The sequence below is a fragment of the Fringilla coelebs genome, assembly GCF_963513975.1.
Source record: "Fringilla coelebs genome assembly, chromosome: 28".
Classification (NCBI taxonomy): Eukaryota; Metazoa; Chordata; class Aves; order Passeriformes; family Fringillidae; genus Fringilla; species Fringilla coelebs.
In genome coordinates, this window is record NC_140054.1 from 6,284,790 (window position 1) to 6,300,655 (window position 15,866).

Sequence of the window (15,866 nt, forward strand, 5' to 3'; positions counted from 1 at the left end):
GCACCGCTCAGCCCACGGAACGCGGAGAGCAGGGTCCCTGCCCTGCCCCAGCGCCCCCGGGGCTTTTTCATCTCCTTTCTGGCAGCATTTTTCTTCAGAGGCACAAAACCGATGTTGGGTGGTGGCAGCTCTGGAGGGCGAGCAGAGGGATGCGGGGCCGGGCGGGAGGATCCTGCCTGCTCCCCTCGGGGACGGGAAGGGTTAATGCCGAGCCCCCCGAGCGGAGTCGGGGGCCGCCAGCCCCTCCCGAACGCCTTTACATAAGAGCCCTGCAGAATTCCCAGCCTGTCTCAGCCGCGCAGGAAAATGGGATTTGATTCTGCCCAGCCGCTGCCTCTCCCTGCTCCGCCGGGACCCGCCGGGCTCAGCCGCGCCGTTTGTCACATCCAGCGACCTTCAGTGTCCCCCAGGCACCCCGGACAGCCCCGTCCCCGCCACCCCCCGGCCTGAGCCCAGGGCTAGGAGCGCTGCTTTGGGTGTAAAACAGCGAGAAATTCCTGTCTGGAAGGCTCAAAAGCGGCAGGGTGCTGTGGGTTTGTTCACATCAGCCCTTTGTGTGTCACTGGGGAGCGGAGGAGACATGGAATCCATGTCGTGTCAGGATGTCCCCTGTGCCGAGGGATGTCCCCTGTGCCGAGGGATGTCCCCTGTGCTGTGTCCCGGAGCATCCCCCGCGCCAGGGCTCGCCCTCCCCGCAGTGCCAGAGGTGGGGACGCTGCAGTGACAGTGACACCAATAACTCCGGCACTGGCGCTGCCTCCCATCCCCTGCTCCCCCGGGAACGGGCTCTGTCCCCGCTGTCGCCTGCAGCTCCTCCCCGGGATGGCAGGGACGGAGCCGCCACCGCCGTGTCCCCCAGGAGGGCGGCGGGGACAATGGGGACAGACGCAGCGGCTGCTCCCGCTCCTCTCCCGGCACGGGATGAATCCCTGCAGCTCCAGCCCTTCCTCGGGATGGCTGAGGATCGGAGCCCCCTCCAAAAGCCCCCCTGACATCCCCGGTGAGGCCCGGGATGCGCTGCAGGTGCTTCCAAAGCTTTATTGTCGCTGGTGGCAGCAGTGTCGCTGCCCGTGCTGCACGGCCAGGCTGGGCTGCTTGCCTTCCACCCCCATCCCATCCCATCCCATCCCATCCCATCCCATCCCATCCCCATCCCCATCCCACAGCTCTGAGGGGTGCTCAGAGACTCCTCCTCCCTCCCTCCCTCCCTCCCTCCCTCCCTCCCTCCCTCCCTCCCTCCCTCCCTGCTCAAAGCCATCCTCCTTCCTTCCTTCCCCCTGCAGAGTTCGGGCGTGCCCTCAGCCATCTGCACGGCTCTGCAGGACAGTTGTGGGATTTTCCTTACCCTTGTGCTTGGAGCCCGATGCTGCACCTCTCTCAGCCGCGGCTGAACCCCCCCCAACCCGCAGTGAAGCTGGGCACGGTGTTTAAGGCCCCCCCAAGCCACCCCCTGTGGATTTATCACTCTGTGACAGCCAACTCAGTTTTTATCCTGGGGATTTTATTCCCTCAGTGCAGGCACACGAGCAGGGAGGGCTCTGCTGGCACATTCCCTGAGCCCTGTCCCCAGGTCCTGCTCTCCTCAGGGCTCCTCCTGCCCATCCTGGGTCCATTCCAGCTCAGAGCAGTCACTTTGCAGTCCCCAGCTCCAGCACTGCTACAGGTGAGAGCGGCCGAAGGGCACATCCGGAGCCACCGAGTCCCCAACACCTTCCAGGAGCTCGTCCCACTGTCCAAACTGCTCCTGCAGCTCTGCACGGGGCACAGGGGGTGGCAGGGTTACCACAGCCTCCCCTCCAGGTGACAGGGCCACCAGAACCTCCCCTCCAGGTGACAGGGCCACCACAACCTCCCCTCCAGGTGACAGGGCCACCACAGCCTCCCCTCCAGGTGACAGGGCCAGAACAGCTTCCCCTCCAGGTGACAGGGCCACCACAACCTCCCCTCCAGGTGACAGGGCCAGCACAGCCCCTCCAGGTGACAGGGCCACCAGAACCTCCCCTCCAGGTGACAGGGCCAGCCCAGCCCCTCCAGGAGGCCCGAGGGGCACCGCTGCCCCCTGTGCTTTGGGAAGCAGCCCCCCCAGAGCCCCCCACGCCCCCCCTGCCCCCCAGCCTGGCCGTACTGAGGTGCCTCTGCAGGAAGGCCAGAGCTGCCCGGCTGGTGATGGCCAGAGCCCTGTGGGGCTCCAGGGTGCCCCTCCTGCCGAAGATGAGGCTGAAGAGCTTCCCAGGGAGGAAGGCAAAGTCGGTCTGGTCCTCGTGCACGGTTCCCCTGCGCGGGGAGGGATGCGCGTCAGGGGGACGCGCGGCAGCGCCCGGAGGTTTTCCTGCTGGGTCACCCGCGGGTGCTCCCTGCAGCGGGGGGTGCCTCCCCTGGCTCACAGCACGGTCACAATCCTCGTCTGGCTGTTTCTGGAGCTCAGCCTCTTCATTTTGGCCACGCTCTCCGGAGTCTGGAACTTCTCGGTGTTGATGAAGAGCACGGGACTGGGCACCTCCGGGTACAGCAGGTTCTCCAGAGGGAACATCCAGGCATCCAGAGCCACGGCACACCTGCAGCAGGACGGGCACCACCACGGCTGCCCTTGGCAGCAGGATGAGCCCTGTCCCAGAGCCCCTGCAGCCCCTGCCACGCCTCACCTGAAGCTGGGCTCCTTCACCAAGGCCAGCACCGCTGTCACCCCCCCGAAGGAATGGCCCATGACGGCCACCTTGGTCAGATCAAGGTTGTCCTGCAAAAGGGAGAGGGCTGAGGGCTCTGATCAGGGGAGAAAAAGCCAAGGGAAGACCAGCAGAGTCCCCCTGGGAGGGGGGAGTGCTGTGTCCCACTGCTGATGCGAGGGGCTGGGGCTGCCCACGGGGACGGGAGGCTGGGGCTCTGCACAGACCCTTCCTGTGGCAGCAGGAAAAGCCTCAGGCAGCCAGGAGTGACCCTGGGGCACCCAGAGCCCCCCCAGGCCAAGGCAGGTACCTTCAGCACGGAGAGATCCCAGTCCTGGGGGAGGATGCTGGGGGCAGCCCTGCCGCCGGCCATGCCCTGGAAGAGCCGCAGCGCCCGCACGCACTCCTGCGCTCTCTGGTGAACCTGGAACCACCAGCCCTTCCCGGGTCAGCCCAGCTCCTCCAACCCCCAAATCGGGGTCACACCTTCCCCCCAGAGCCCCCCAGGCCCGTTCCTCCAGTGCTTCTCTCCCTGAACTGAACAAACACGAAACCTCTGCCAACGGGATACAGCGCGTTTATTGGGGTGGGTTCTTTTGGGGTTTGCTCTTAATTCAGCTAATCTGGCAGCAGACAGCTGGAAATGACCAAAAGTCTCTGCTCTGGGGAGGAAGCAGAGGAGGGAGAGCCCAGGATCCTCACCAGCTGTCCCCCAGCCGAGCCATCCCTTGCTCCAAACCCCCACAGGGACCCCAGAACCCCTAAGCCAGGAGCAAACCTGGGTGTCTCCCTAAAACCCAGCTCAGGGGCACCACCCAGGAGCATCCTGAAATCCCAAATGATTCAGGGAGAGGATGCCCTGACTTGGAGCCACTTTGAGGCCACGTCCTCGGCTGCCCTAAGGACACCAGTGCTGCTGTCTGTGCACATTTAAGGTGACAAGTGACAAAAAACTCCAATAAAAACCTCTCTCCTGCTCCCTGCAACACAGAAAATTCCACAACGGAGATTGACCTGGCAATTATTTCCTTCTATTATCATTTATTTCTCTTTCTCCCTCACCATTTCTTCTCGTGGGTTTGGGAGAACTGTTTCCCTTTTCTGTGCAGTGTGCCATGAGGCAGAGCACACACAAAAATAACAGGCTGGGAGGTGATTTCAGGCTGCCAAAAGCACCTCCGTTCCTAGAGAGCTTTTCCACGACTAATCTTCACTTGCTGCTGTCCTTTTAAATGAGGCAGAAACAAACAGAGGGGGGGAACTTGGCTCAGCAGGAAACCTTCCTGCTCCCCAGCAAGCAGCTGTCCGGGATAATCCCAGAGAGACAAAAATCCGAGTGGGAACAAACCCAGCAGCTGGTGCAGAGCTGGGCTGGGCACAGAGTCCTGCTCTCCCCAGGGCGTGGGGGACATTATCCAGGGCCGTGGCAAAGCCCAGCCTGGCTCCTGCCAGGGTCAGCTGGAGCTGGACAGACAGACCCCAGGAAACAGAGAGAAACAGGCTGAACAGATTTTTCTCCTCTCTGAGGAGAAAGCTCAGCCCCAGCAGCGTGCCAAGGCAGGATTGGGAAGATCATCCCCGGGGATGCAGGGCCAGCCTGGCTGGCAGGAGGAATTCCAGCCCTCCCCTGTGCCCACCCTGAACCCCCAGCCTGGTACCTGCTTGTTTCTGAAATAAAACTCCTTCTGCCCTCGGGGCACCCGCTGGAAGGGGATCCACTCCTCGGGCCCAGCCCCGGCCGGGCAGAAATAGGTGGTGGCAGCAGAGTGGTCCCTGTGGGGCAGGAGGGAAGGGGACACCAGCAGCTCCCCCCGGGACAGGACGTCCCAGCAGCCCCAGCACAAACTCGGTGGGGACCTGGGCACCCACCTGTGCTCCAGCGCCGCCACCACAAAGCCCCAGGAGGCCAGCTCTGTGCAGATGGACGAGTACAAGGTCCTGGAAGGGAGACGGGAGCAGAGCGCTCAGGGCAGGTCTGAGAGGGGCCAGGGAGGGCCCCCACACCCCCGTGCCAGCCCTGCTCGGGGCTCAGCTCACCGAAAGGCTCCCAGGCCGTGGGAGAAGATGATCAGGGGGTACCCACCGCTGCAGGGCTTGAGGGGCCCATTCCAGCTGACCGGGACCCTGCAGGAGCCTGCAGGAACGGGAGGGGGACACGGGCAGGGGGTGCCACAGGTCTGAATGGGGAGGGGGACACAGGCAGGGGGTGTCACAGGTCCCTGCTCAGCCCAGCTCTGCCTGCAGCATCCACCAGGCACGGGAGGGGATTGAACCCCACCGGGGGTCCCTCAGGAGCCCCCAGGGTGGGGATGGGGTGTCCCCCCTCACCGATGGCGATGCCAAGCAGGGCGGAGCACCAGCGGCGACCCAGGGTGACATCGGCCAGGCCCCCGCAGTACTCGGGCCGTGGGACCCAGAGCGGCTCCGTGGCCCCTGCCTGGGGCAGGCACGGGTAGAAGAGGCGGAGAAAGAGCCCCTGAGGGAGACAAGGAAGGGGGACACGGTGGGGATGGCACAGAGGGGGGTGGCCGTGTCCGAAACCAGCTGGCACCACCTTGCTCTGCAGGGAAGCCTGTCCCTGTGCCATCCTCATCCCTGTGCCATCCCCATCCCTGTGTCATCCCCATCCCTGTGCCATCCCCATCCCTGTGCCATCCCCATCCCTGTGCCATCCTCATCCCTGTGCCATCCCCATCCCTGTGCCCATCCTCATCCCTGTGCCATCCCTGTGCCATCCCCATCCCTGTGCCATCCCCATCCCTGTGCCATCCCCAGGACCCCGTGCCCATCCTTACCGCTGTCCCCATCCCGTACCTGCCGCGTGTGGCCCACCATGACATCCGTGCAGCCCACCTGGTGGGGTCCCTGCCCCGGGGGCAGCGCCAGCATCCCCCCCATGCTGCCGAGCCTGGCCAGAGACACGGGGCCAGTGTCTGTCCCCCACCCCAGGGACCCCAACCCGCTGCCTCCTCCTTTCCCCACCCCTCTCCCACCGCCCAGAGCCCCCCCAGCGACCCCCAGTTCCACCCCCTCCCAGGGCACAGCCCCTGGGGGCTGCTCAGGGATGAGACCCCCGGTTCCCCTGCCGGGACTGGGATCGCTGAGGGTGCTGTCCCCCCGCGGGGACAGGGGCTGGGGCACAGCCCTGCCGAGGGCTCAGCGCGGGGCTGGCACCGCGGCAGGACGGGACCCCGCGCCCCGCAGTGCCGAACTACAGCATCCAGCAGCGCCCGGGACCGCACCTCCCAGCATGGCCCCGGCCCGGGACCACAGCTCCCAGTATGCGCTGGGAGCCCGGACTACAGCTCCCAGTTCGCGGTGCCGGACTACAGCTCCCAGCGCCTCGCAGAGCCGGAGCGGCGGCGGCAGCTCCCGGCAGCTCCCCCAGCGCCCCCGGCACCATCGCGGCTCCCAGCTGTCCCCAGCTCCCGGTGACCCCCGGCTCCCGGCGCTGCTGGCCGTGCCCACCGCTCCCCGCAGCCCCCAGTGCCTCCCAGTTCCACCCCGGCTCCCCGTGCCTCACCCGCGCAGCTCCCAGTGCTCCCCAGAAGCTCCCAGTGCCCCTCCCAAGCTTCCAGGGCTCTCCCGGCTCCAAGTGTCCCTCTGTGCCCTCCCAGCTCCCGGTAAAAACAGCCCAGTACCCCCCAGTACCCCCCTCCGCTCACACCAGTACAGCGGGTCACAGCTCCCAGCACGCCCCGGTGAACTCTGCCCGGCAGCTCCCAGCGCCTCCCGTGCTCCTGGACTTCAGCTCCCAGTAGCCACCAGTACAGGACATTGCTCCCCGGGTCACCAGTGTGAAATCACAGCTCCCAGTGACACCAGTACAGGACACGACTCCCGGTGTCACCAGCGTGAAACCACAGCTCCCAGTGACACCAGTGTGAAACCACAGCTCCCAGTGACACCAGTGTGAAATCACAGCTCCCAGTGACACCAGTACAGGACACAGCTCCCGGTGTCACCAGCACGAAACCACAGCTCCCAGTGACACCAGTTAAGGACATGGCTCCCAGTGACACCAGTTAAGGCCAATGCTCCCGGTGTCACCAGGCCAGGACACGGCTCCCGGTGTCCCCAGGACAGGTCCCAGTGCCCCCAGCTCAGGGCACACCCCCAGTGTCCCCATGGCCCCTCCGCAGGCTGTGCCCGGGGACAGCACCCGAGCCAGGGCTGCCCTGTCCCTGTCTGTCCCCAGCAGTGTCCCTGTCTGTCCCCGGCAGTGTCCCCCTGTCCCCCCCAGAGGCCAGCGGTGCTCGGGGGCTCTCGCTGCCCATCCCCACGTTCCCCGGCCTTTGCTTAATCCTCTTTCTGGAGCTAAAGCGGCCCCAGGTCCCCAGTAATCCCCTCTGCGGCCGGGGATTAATTCCCTGCGGGGCCGAGCCAGGCTGGCGAATAAATACCCAAAGGTTTGGTGACAAGCGTCCCCAGCGAGCTCCCGCTCACACAGCCCCGCGCCGGGCTCCCCGGCTGACCGGGGAAACTGAGGCAGAGCCCTGGGATGGCCGCTGCCGGTGTCCCCCGGGGCCGGGGCAGCGGCGGGGAGCGCAGCCGTGCCCTCGGCCATCGCTGCAGCCGCAGGCGGGGGCTGGCCGGGCCGTCCCGCCCGTGGCCGCCATCCAGCGCTCCGGTCCCGGCTTGCCCGGCCGGCGGGGCAGGGCGAGGGCGGCTGCGGGGCCGCGGATGCCGGGACGGGGCGGGAGGGACGAGCCCCGACCCGTCCGGGCTGCCGGGCCCGGCCCACGCCCGGCTCGGGGAATGGGGTCAGCCCCCCCGGCACCCCCAAAGTACCCCGGCAGAGCCACCCTGGGACACAGGGGGACACGGGGACACAGAGAGCCGGGGGACACGGGGACGGGGGGACATGGGGACAGGGGGTCACAGGAGCAGGGGGACACAGGGACATCGGGGACAGGGGGACACGGGGACAGGGGGACAGGGGGACAGTGGGACAGGGGGACACAGGAACAGGGGTCCATGGGGACAGGGGGACACGGGGACAGGGGGACACGGGGACAAGGGTCCATGGGGACAGGGGGACACGGGGACAGGGGGACACGGGGACAAGGGGACACGGGGACAGGGGGACACGAGGACAGGGGTCCGTGGGGGCAGGGGGACACAGGGACATGGGTCCACGGGAACAGGGGTCCATGGGGACAGGGGTCCATGGGGACACAGGAACAGGGGGACACGGGCTCGGCCCCCCCTCAGTCCCGGCCCCCCGGGACCCCCCCGGCTCTCGTGGGGATTTCCGCCCCTCCCCGTCCCACGTGGACGCGGCCAATGGGAGCGCCCCGCGGGGCGCGGGTCCTCCGGACACGCCCATTCCTGTGAGCGGGGAGCCAATGGGAGATCGGGGGCGGGACAAACCTTGGAGGGGGCGGGGCCAGGCGCGGTGTAACAGATGCGGGCGGGGGGGGCACGTGGAGCGCGGGGGGGACGCGGGACCACCGGGACCGACCGGACAGGGGGGACGGGGACACGGGGACAGCCACACGGGCAAGGGGACAGCCAGCCCCGCGGGGACTGACCGGCGGACAGCGCGCAGACAGCTCCCGGAGGGAACGGGGGACAGCCAGCCCTGGGCGGGACAGACGCACGGACGGACGAGGGACAGCCAGATCTGGGAGGGGACAGGGGACAGCCAGCTCCGAGGGGTGCAGGGAACAGCGGGACAGTTAACCCCGGAGGGGACAGACAGACGGACAGGGGACAGGCAGTCCCGGGGCAGGACAGAAGGACAGCGGAGAGCAGCCGGGGTCTCGGACAGGCACCGGGGGGACAGGGGAACAGAGAGCCCGGCGCACGGACAGACGGACAAGGTGACAAGGGGGACGCACACCCAGCGCCCCGGGAGCGGGGCTGTGCGGAGCCTCCCGCAGCGGCTCCTCCGCCCGGCCGCGCACCGGGAGCCCGGCGGGGCGGCTCGGCGGCCGCTCCGCCGCCTTCCCCGGCCGGGGATGCAGCCCGGAGCCGCGGGAGCCCGATCGCTCCGGGACACGGCGGCCCGACACCCACCCGGGACCGCGACCCCCCGAAGGTAACGGGGGGACCGGTGGGAAGGAGCTGGGGAGGGAGGGGGGCTCCGGCGGCTGCGGGAGGGTTTGTTCCCGGGGTTTTGTTCCCCGGGGAGCTGGGGAGGGGAGTCCCGCCGCAGGGATGTGTGGAGCCACTTGCGGTGGCACGGTTGGCGGCGACAGGACGGTGACGACGCGACCTCTCCCTTTCTCCAGGGATTTGAAGCTGGGTCAGGCGATGGAAATGTCATTGTCGCGGCTCGGGGGCCCGGAGAAGTGAGCGGCTGGGACACCGGGGCACCGGGCTCTGCTCTGCAGCCAGACACCGGGACTGTCCCGAGAAACCAGCCCAGCCCTGGGCAGAGCGGGCAGAAAGTGGGGACTGTCACAGACTGCAAGGACACAGGACAGACCCTGGGGCCAGGAGCCATCCCACCACCCGCTCGGGGCTGGGAACATCGGCCTCTTGACCGGACTCTGGCCCCCACCTGAGCCCGATGAGGAGCTGGGGCTGCGTGTGAACCTATGCAGACCAGGAAGAGATACATTTTCCTGACTTTCCTGGCCTCTTGGCTCCTGCTTTTCCTCTTCGGAGGGGATCAGCTGCGCCGTTTCGCTTTCTTTTCCGCGAGGAAAGCAGAAGCCCGGAGGAGCTGGCCCCGCTGGACGGATCGATCCCTCCTCAGAAGCTTTGCAGACCCCGAGGAGCTGCAGAGGGATGGGGACCCTCCCCTGCTGTCCCCCCGGCAGCGGCGGGCGGCGTGGCTGAGCATCTACAGGAGCGGCAGGTGCCGGATGGAAACCTGCTTCGACCTCTCCCGGTGCGAGAGGAACGGCTTCAAGGTGTTCACCTACCCCCAGGAGCGGGGCCAGCCCGTCTCGGAGACCTACGGCAAAATCCTCAGCTCCATCGAGCGCTCGCGCTACCACACGGCCAGGCCCGAGGAAGCCTGCCTCTTCATCCTCGGCATCGACACGCTGGACCGCGACCGCCTCTCGGGCAGCTACGTCCGCGACCTGGACCAGAAAATCCGCGGCTCCCCGCTCTGGAACGGCGGCCGCAACCACCTCATCTTCAACCTGTACTCGGGCACCTGGCCCAGCTACGCCGGCGAGCTGGGCTTCGACCCCGGGCACGCCATCCTGGCCAGAGCCAGCTTCGACAGCCGCAGCTTCCGGCCCGGCTTCGACGTCTCCATCCCCCTGTTCCCCCGGGAGCACCCGCAGCGCGGCGGGGCCGGCGGCTGGCTGCAGCGCGGCTCGGTGCCCCCCAAGAAGAAATTCCTGCTGGTGTTCAAGGGGAAGCGGTACCTGACGGGCATCGGCTCGGGCACGCGGAACGCCCTGCACCACATCCACAACGGGAAGGACATCATCTCCCTCACCACCTGCAAGCACGGCAAGGACTGGGAGAAGCACAAGGACACGCGCTGTGACAAGGACAACGTGGACTATGAGAGGTGAGTCAGAGATGGGGGCGGCAAAGGAGGCTCCGGGGCGATGGGTGCCCCACGGGTGTCCCTGCCTCCCTGCGGGGCGCAGCCGTGGTGAGAGGGGAGTTTTGGGTTCTCCTGAGAGCTCAGGACGAGGGCTCCCCTGCACAGTGGGGAGCGAGGCGCCGACTGCTCAGGGCTTTCCTGCTCTCTGTTGAAGTTGGAGTAATCTGGCGAGAGCAGCTCTTATCTGCAATTGCTGCCGCCGCCTCTAATACGATTTCCCTTTTTCCCAACGCTGATGAATGACGCTTTTCTTCTCCCCCCTCCCGCTCTCCCCCAACATAAACGTTTCTCTTGGAGATGAGCCCGAAACATCCCCCCCTCACTGGCTCCGCTGAAAATCCCACAAAACTGGCGGGTCTGTGGGCGTCCCAGTGTGGGCAGCCCCGAGTTTGACTGGTGGTGGTGGCTGGGGGTCCCCCTGCGCCCCCCATCACAAATGGACACGGTGGCAGCAGTGTGGGATGGACACAGTGGGGGAAAAATTGTGGGTACAAAGTTCTGTGAGTTTGGGGGGTTGCATTCTGCAGGGACACGTGCCAGCTCCTCACCTCCCCATCCAACTCCTTGGGACCCATCACCAGCTGCCGAATCCAGGGCTGGTGAACGCAGAGCCCATCCCAGAGACAATGGGCAGGTGCCCATCCCACTGCCTGGGGACATCCCCCAGGCACCCGGCTGGAGAGCAGATGGGGAGAGGCCACGTTGGGCATCATCCTCAAAGCGTCTTAGGAGGTACTGGGAGGTAAAAGTGGAACTGGGGTGCTGGCACTGGGATTAGCCGGGGCTTTGGGATGGGTCAGGCGCCACGTGGCCCTGTCTGGAGGGTGCCACCAGCCCGGCAGGGTCAGCACTTGCAGCAAAGTCTCTTTGGCATCTCAGGACAGTGGGGTTGGCAGCACAGGGGCCCGAGGTCAGCCCCACGCTGTGCCAAGGGGCAGCGGGATGAGAATCCCCCCCCGTCCGCCCACCCAGGTAATCCCCTGATGCTGTTTGCAAACACAGGGAGATTTACACCTCTCCCAGGACGGCTTTGGCCGGCGGCTCGATGGGGAACACGCGGCCCCGCCAGCGCGCTCGTGTGTGACCCCGAGCCTCCGCCTCCCTGCTCGTCCCTGCGGGACACCGGGCACCGAACCACCGGCATCGCCACCGGGGCCGGCTCTGCCCGACGCCCTCCTGCCCGGGGAGATGCTCCCGCACTCGGGCAGGGGACAGGCCAGCGGGGAGGGGACAGAGAGGGACCCAGCAGCCCCGTTCACCCGGCGTGCCGGGTGCGGGCACCGTGGAGGCCGCTCGGGGAGCAGAGGAAGGCTCTGCTGGCGGTTCCATCATCCTCCTCATGCCCGAGGGGCCGCCCCCAACAATCCGGTCCTGTTCTGGGATAAAGGGCGGCTTGTGGCAGCGCTGCGGAGCGGCCCCGCTGCCCCGCGCTCGGAGCACTCAGCGGGGCTGGGAGCGGCTCTGCGGAGCCGCCGGTGCCGGTGGCACCGTGCCCGGCCGGAGCCACCGAGGGGCCTGGCGAAGGGAGCGCGGCGGGCGCCCGTCCCGGCTCCTGACAAAACAAGGAAGCCCTGACGGCGATTGCCCGGAAACCGCAGCGCGTCAGGAGCGAATATTTCCATCGGGAGCCTTCGGTCCCGCAGCCCGGCCGGCGGCAGCCGCCCCACCGCACCGGCCGCCGGCGAGGGCAACCCCCCCGGGCCGGGTCCCGCTGCCCACCCAGCCCCGGAGCTGCCGGGGGTCATGGCAGGGGTCCCGCAGAGAGGTGACAGCCGGCTCTGGCCCCGGGGATGTGGCTGTCGCTGCTGTGGTTCCGTGGGGGTCTGGGCGCTGTTTGAGCCGCTGTCACCCCTCCGGCTGCCCGGCCGGGGGTTTGAGTGTTAACGGGTCAAGGATTATGGCATCCTTTGGAGACGCTGGGGAGGTTCATCCAGAGGCAGATTTTGTTGTGAAACTCTGCGCCTTGGCCTTGGGGCTGATTTCCCACATCCCGGAGCTCTGGGACGTGCCCGAGTGCCCCGGCACCGCGGAGGTGACACAGCCTCAGCTCGCAGCCTGGCATCAGCACCGCAGGGACACCCTCCTCCTGGGACCAGCACAATGCAAGGGCTTTTTTTGGCCTCTCAGCCACCCGGCTGTCCCATGCGGGTCCCCCCCAGCCCATCCAGGAGCGGCTGCCCCTCCCCGCGGGCAGGAACAGACGGGGTCTGTCCCGACCTAAAGTCAATATTGGATTTTCCGGCGCGGCCGCAGGGACCCGGCAGCGGCCGAGCCTCTCCCCAGCACGGCACAGAAGGGGCTTTGAGAGCCCCACGGGCGAGCCCGGCCGGGGGGGCCGCGCTGCCGGCACCCACCGCTCCCCCCCGAACGCTGCCCGGGCAGGCAGGGCTGGTCCTGCCCGGCAAGTCTGGGCACGGCTCAGGAGTCGCTGCAGTTTCGGGCTCGGGGGCTCGGGTGGTGGCCTTGCGTGGGGTGTCATTGCTGGTGGGTGGGAGGAGCTGGCTCGGGCTTTCAAACGGCACCGGGGTCCCTTCCTGACCCCCCTTCTTTAAGGGAGCCCCAGGTCCACCCCTTCAGCACGTGGGAGATCTCTGCTCACACAAAACCAGGGATGTTCAGAGCCAAAATCAGTCCAAACCGATCCTAACCCTGCCCTGGCTCGGCTCCACACCTGGCAGGTGCCAGCAGCACCTCCCAGGTGCTCCCAGGAGGGGAGGGGAGGGGGCCATGCCTGACCCCTGCCCATCTCCCACCCAGGTTTGACTACCAGGAGCTGCTGCACAACTCCACCTTCTGCATCGTGCCCCGGGGCAGGCGCCTGGGCTCCTTCCGCTTCCTGGAGGCCCTGCAGGTACAGGGTGGGCAGGGGGACAGGGGACGCCGTCACTGGGGTCTGGGGGCTCTGTCCCAGCCTGCGGGGTCCCTCCACAGGCCGCCTGCATCCCGGTGCTGCTGAGTGACGGCTGGGAGCTCCCCTTTGCCGAGGCCATCGACTGGGGCAAAGCTGCTGTCGTGGGCAGCGAGAGGCTCCTGCTGCAGGTACCGGGTCCAGATCCTGCCCCACGCCAGCACCAGACCCCAATCCCAACGCCAGCCGTGGTGGAGCCCCCAGCCAAGTCTGGGGGTGAGCCCCTGGCAGCTGAGCCTGGCAGCAGATGCAGGGGGGTCTGAGCCGGCCTGGAATGGGGGTCCCACCCCACTGCAGTCCCTGTGGGCTCTGTTCATCTCGGGGGGAAGGTGGGAAGGACCTTCCTGGCCACAAACCCCTGGGAATCCTGGGCCCGATCCTGCTCCAGGGAGAGGAGATGCAGCCCCACAGGAGGAGGGTGGCACCCCATCCGTGGGCAGGGGCTGTCCCCTGGGGTGGCTGGGACGGTTGGAGGGGACAGAGGCGAGGAGCCCAGCCTCGAGGGGGGATGCTGAGGTGAGGATCCCGTTGCTCCCCGGCACAGATCCCCTCGGCCGTGCGCTGCATCCACCCCGAGCGCGTGCTGGCCTTCCAGCAGCAGACCCAGTTCCTGTGGGATGCCTACTTCTCCTCCGTGGACAAGATCGTGCACACCACGCTGGAGGTGAGCCCCCCGCCCCGAGCCCCCCTCCCCAGCGGCCGGGTCACCGCCGGGGTGCCGGGAGCATCACTGGCGCCTCCGGCAGATCATCAAGGACCGGCTGTCTCCGCACCGCTCCCGCTCCCGCCTCCTCTGGAACGCGCTGCCCGGGGGGCTCCTGGTCCTGCCCGACTTCTCCACCCACCTCGGGGATTTTCCCTTCTACTACCTGCACCACGGTAGGACCCTGCCCGCCCCGGCCGAGCACCGCAAATTCGGGGCGTGCCCGACACCTCTCCTTTCCCTTTCCCACCCTTTTTTCAGGCTACAGCCCCTCCAAGAAGTTCACGGCTTTCATCCGGGCGGTCTCGCAAGCAGGGTCTCTGTCCCAGCCCATCCTCAGGCTCATCCAAGCCGTCTCTGGATCCCAGTACTGCGCCCAGGTGGGAGGAGCCGAGTCCCGCGTCGGCCGGGGCAGCTCCCAGGGATCCGGGGAATGATGGGGCTGGGTCCTACGGGGACCCGGAGAGGGCATGGGTGGGTCTAGGGACAGAAGGGGTGGCTGGTGGTGTCCCCTTTGGGTGGGCAGAGCTGTCTCCCAAGCCCTTTGGGGTGGAGGCGGGACCACCTGGGGGTTTATCCTGGTCCAAAGTGCCATGAGATGGTTTTGGGATGCTCTGGGCTGGCGCAAAGAACCCACCCAACCCTCCGGCCACGCCTGTCCTCCCCCTTGCAGATCGTGGTCCTGTGGAGCTGCGAGAAGCCGCCGCCCCCGAGCGGGAAATGGCCCCAGAGCAGCGTGCCCCTGACCATCATCCAGGGCAGGAGGAAGGTGAGGGGACAGGGGCACGGGCAGGGGGCTGGGACAGCCACCCCAGGGCACCAACCCGTCCTTCGTCCCCCCGCAGCTCAGCGACCGCTTCTTCCCGTTCGGGGCCATCCAGACGGACGCGGTGCTGAGCCTGGACGAGGACACCAGCCTCTCCACCAGCGAGGTGAGGCCCCGGCCCCGGCTCCCTCGGATGCTCAGCGGCCACCGCAGGGCTGTCCTGTCCCCCCGTCCCCGCGCCCTCCGGGGGCAGTCCCCTGCCGCAGGTCCCCGCGCTGGGTGACACCGCGCCCCTCCCGTGCCAGGTGGACTTCGCCTTCTCGGTGTGGCTCAGCTTCCCCGAGCGCATCGTGGGCTTCCCCACGCAGAGCCACTTCTGGGACGCCGAGCGGGGCCGCTGGGGCTACACCTCCAAACGGACCAACGAGCTCTCCATCGTCCTCACCGCCGCCGCCTTCTACCACCGGTACCGGCCGGGGCGGGGCCGCGGGGCCGGGGGGGCTCAGCCACGTCCTGCCCCTCACCCCGTTCTCCCCCCAGGTACTACCACAGCCTCTTCACCGAGTACCTGCCCGCGGGGCTGCGGGAGCTGGTGGACGGGCTGGCCGCCTGCGAGGACATCCTGATGAACGTCCTGGTGGCCGCTGTCACCAAGCTGCCCCCCATCAAGGTGACCCAGCGCAAGCAGCACAAGGAGGGGGCGGCCCAGCGGGCGGAGTGCGGCGATGGGGCCGCGGGGACCCCCCTGGCCGGGCAGCGGAGCCCCCCGGCCCCGCACCCCGCTCCCGCCGGCGCGGAGGGCGCGGACGGCGGCCGGCGCTTCTCCCAGCGCCAGGACTGCCTCAACCAGTTGGCCGACTGGTTTGGCTACATGCCCCTGGTGTCCTCCCAGCTGCGCCTCGACCCCGTCCTCTTCAAGGACCAGGTCTCGGTCCTGCGCAAGAAATACCCGAGCCTGGAGAAGCCGTGAGGGCCGCCGGGGTCGGGGCGGGCTCCGGGCGCGCCGCTGCCGGTGCGCGGAGCCCTCCGGGGGCAGGCTCGCTGCTGCTGACGGGGTTTTACTCGTTATTGGGTTTTACCAGTGCAATAAAGGAGGGGGGAGAGGTAGGATCCGGCTGGTGGCTGTGGAATTTGGGGGAAGCGCTGGGAGAACCGGCTTTTGGGTGCTCCAACACTTCTGCCATCGGCGCCCTGGGAATAACCCAGGCAGCCCCCCCAGCTCTTCGGGCAGGGACAGTCCTTCACCTTCCCGAGAGCAAACAGAGGAGCGATAAGAGCCGTGTGTGACCTCCCTCCCTCGCTCCAGC

At 67.5% G+C, this 15,866-nt stretch overlaps 2 protein-coding genes across 2 annotated transcripts; one reads left to right on the forward strand and one right to left on the reverse strand.

Moving 5' to 3' along the window:
* Positions 1-1,608: 1,608 nt before the first annotated feature.
* On the reverse strand, positions 1,609-6,396 carry PAFAH2 (platelet activating factor acetylhydrolase 2). Its single transcript, XM_084222777.1, has 11 exons — positions 6,331-6,396; positions 5,478-5,571; positions 4,992-5,139; positions 4,701-4,797; positions 4,533-4,601; positions 4,322-4,436; positions 2,974-3,087; positions 2,643-2,734; positions 2,385-2,555; positions 2,126-2,274; positions 1,609-1,752 (listed from the first exon to the last, which is right to left on the reverse strand). The coding sequence occupies exons 2-11, from the start codon at positions 5,559-5,561 to the stop codon at positions 1,658-1,660; spliced, it is 1,134 nt and encodes a 377-aa protein (XP_084078903.1). The 5' UTR covers positions 5,562-5,571; positions 6,331-6,396; the 3' UTR covers positions 1,609-1,657.
* Positions 6,397-8,169: 1,773 nt separating this feature from the next.
* Positions 8,170-15,653, forward strand: EXTL1 (exostosin like glycosyltransferase 1). Its single transcript, XM_084222761.1, has 11 exons — positions 8,170-8,706; positions 8,900-10,143; positions 12,940-13,033; positions 13,114-13,221; positions 13,635-13,754; positions 13,837-13,969; positions 14,055-14,173; positions 14,467-14,562; positions 14,639-14,725; positions 14,865-15,025; positions 15,100-15,653. Exons 2-11 carry the CDS (start codon positions 9,209-9,211, stop codon positions 15,527-15,529), a joined length of 2,283 nt encoding a protein of 760 aa, XP_084078887.1. The 5' UTR covers positions 8,170-8,706; positions 8,900-9,208; the 3' UTR covers positions 15,530-15,653.
* The last annotated feature ends 213 nt before the right edge of the window (positions 15,654-15,866 follow it).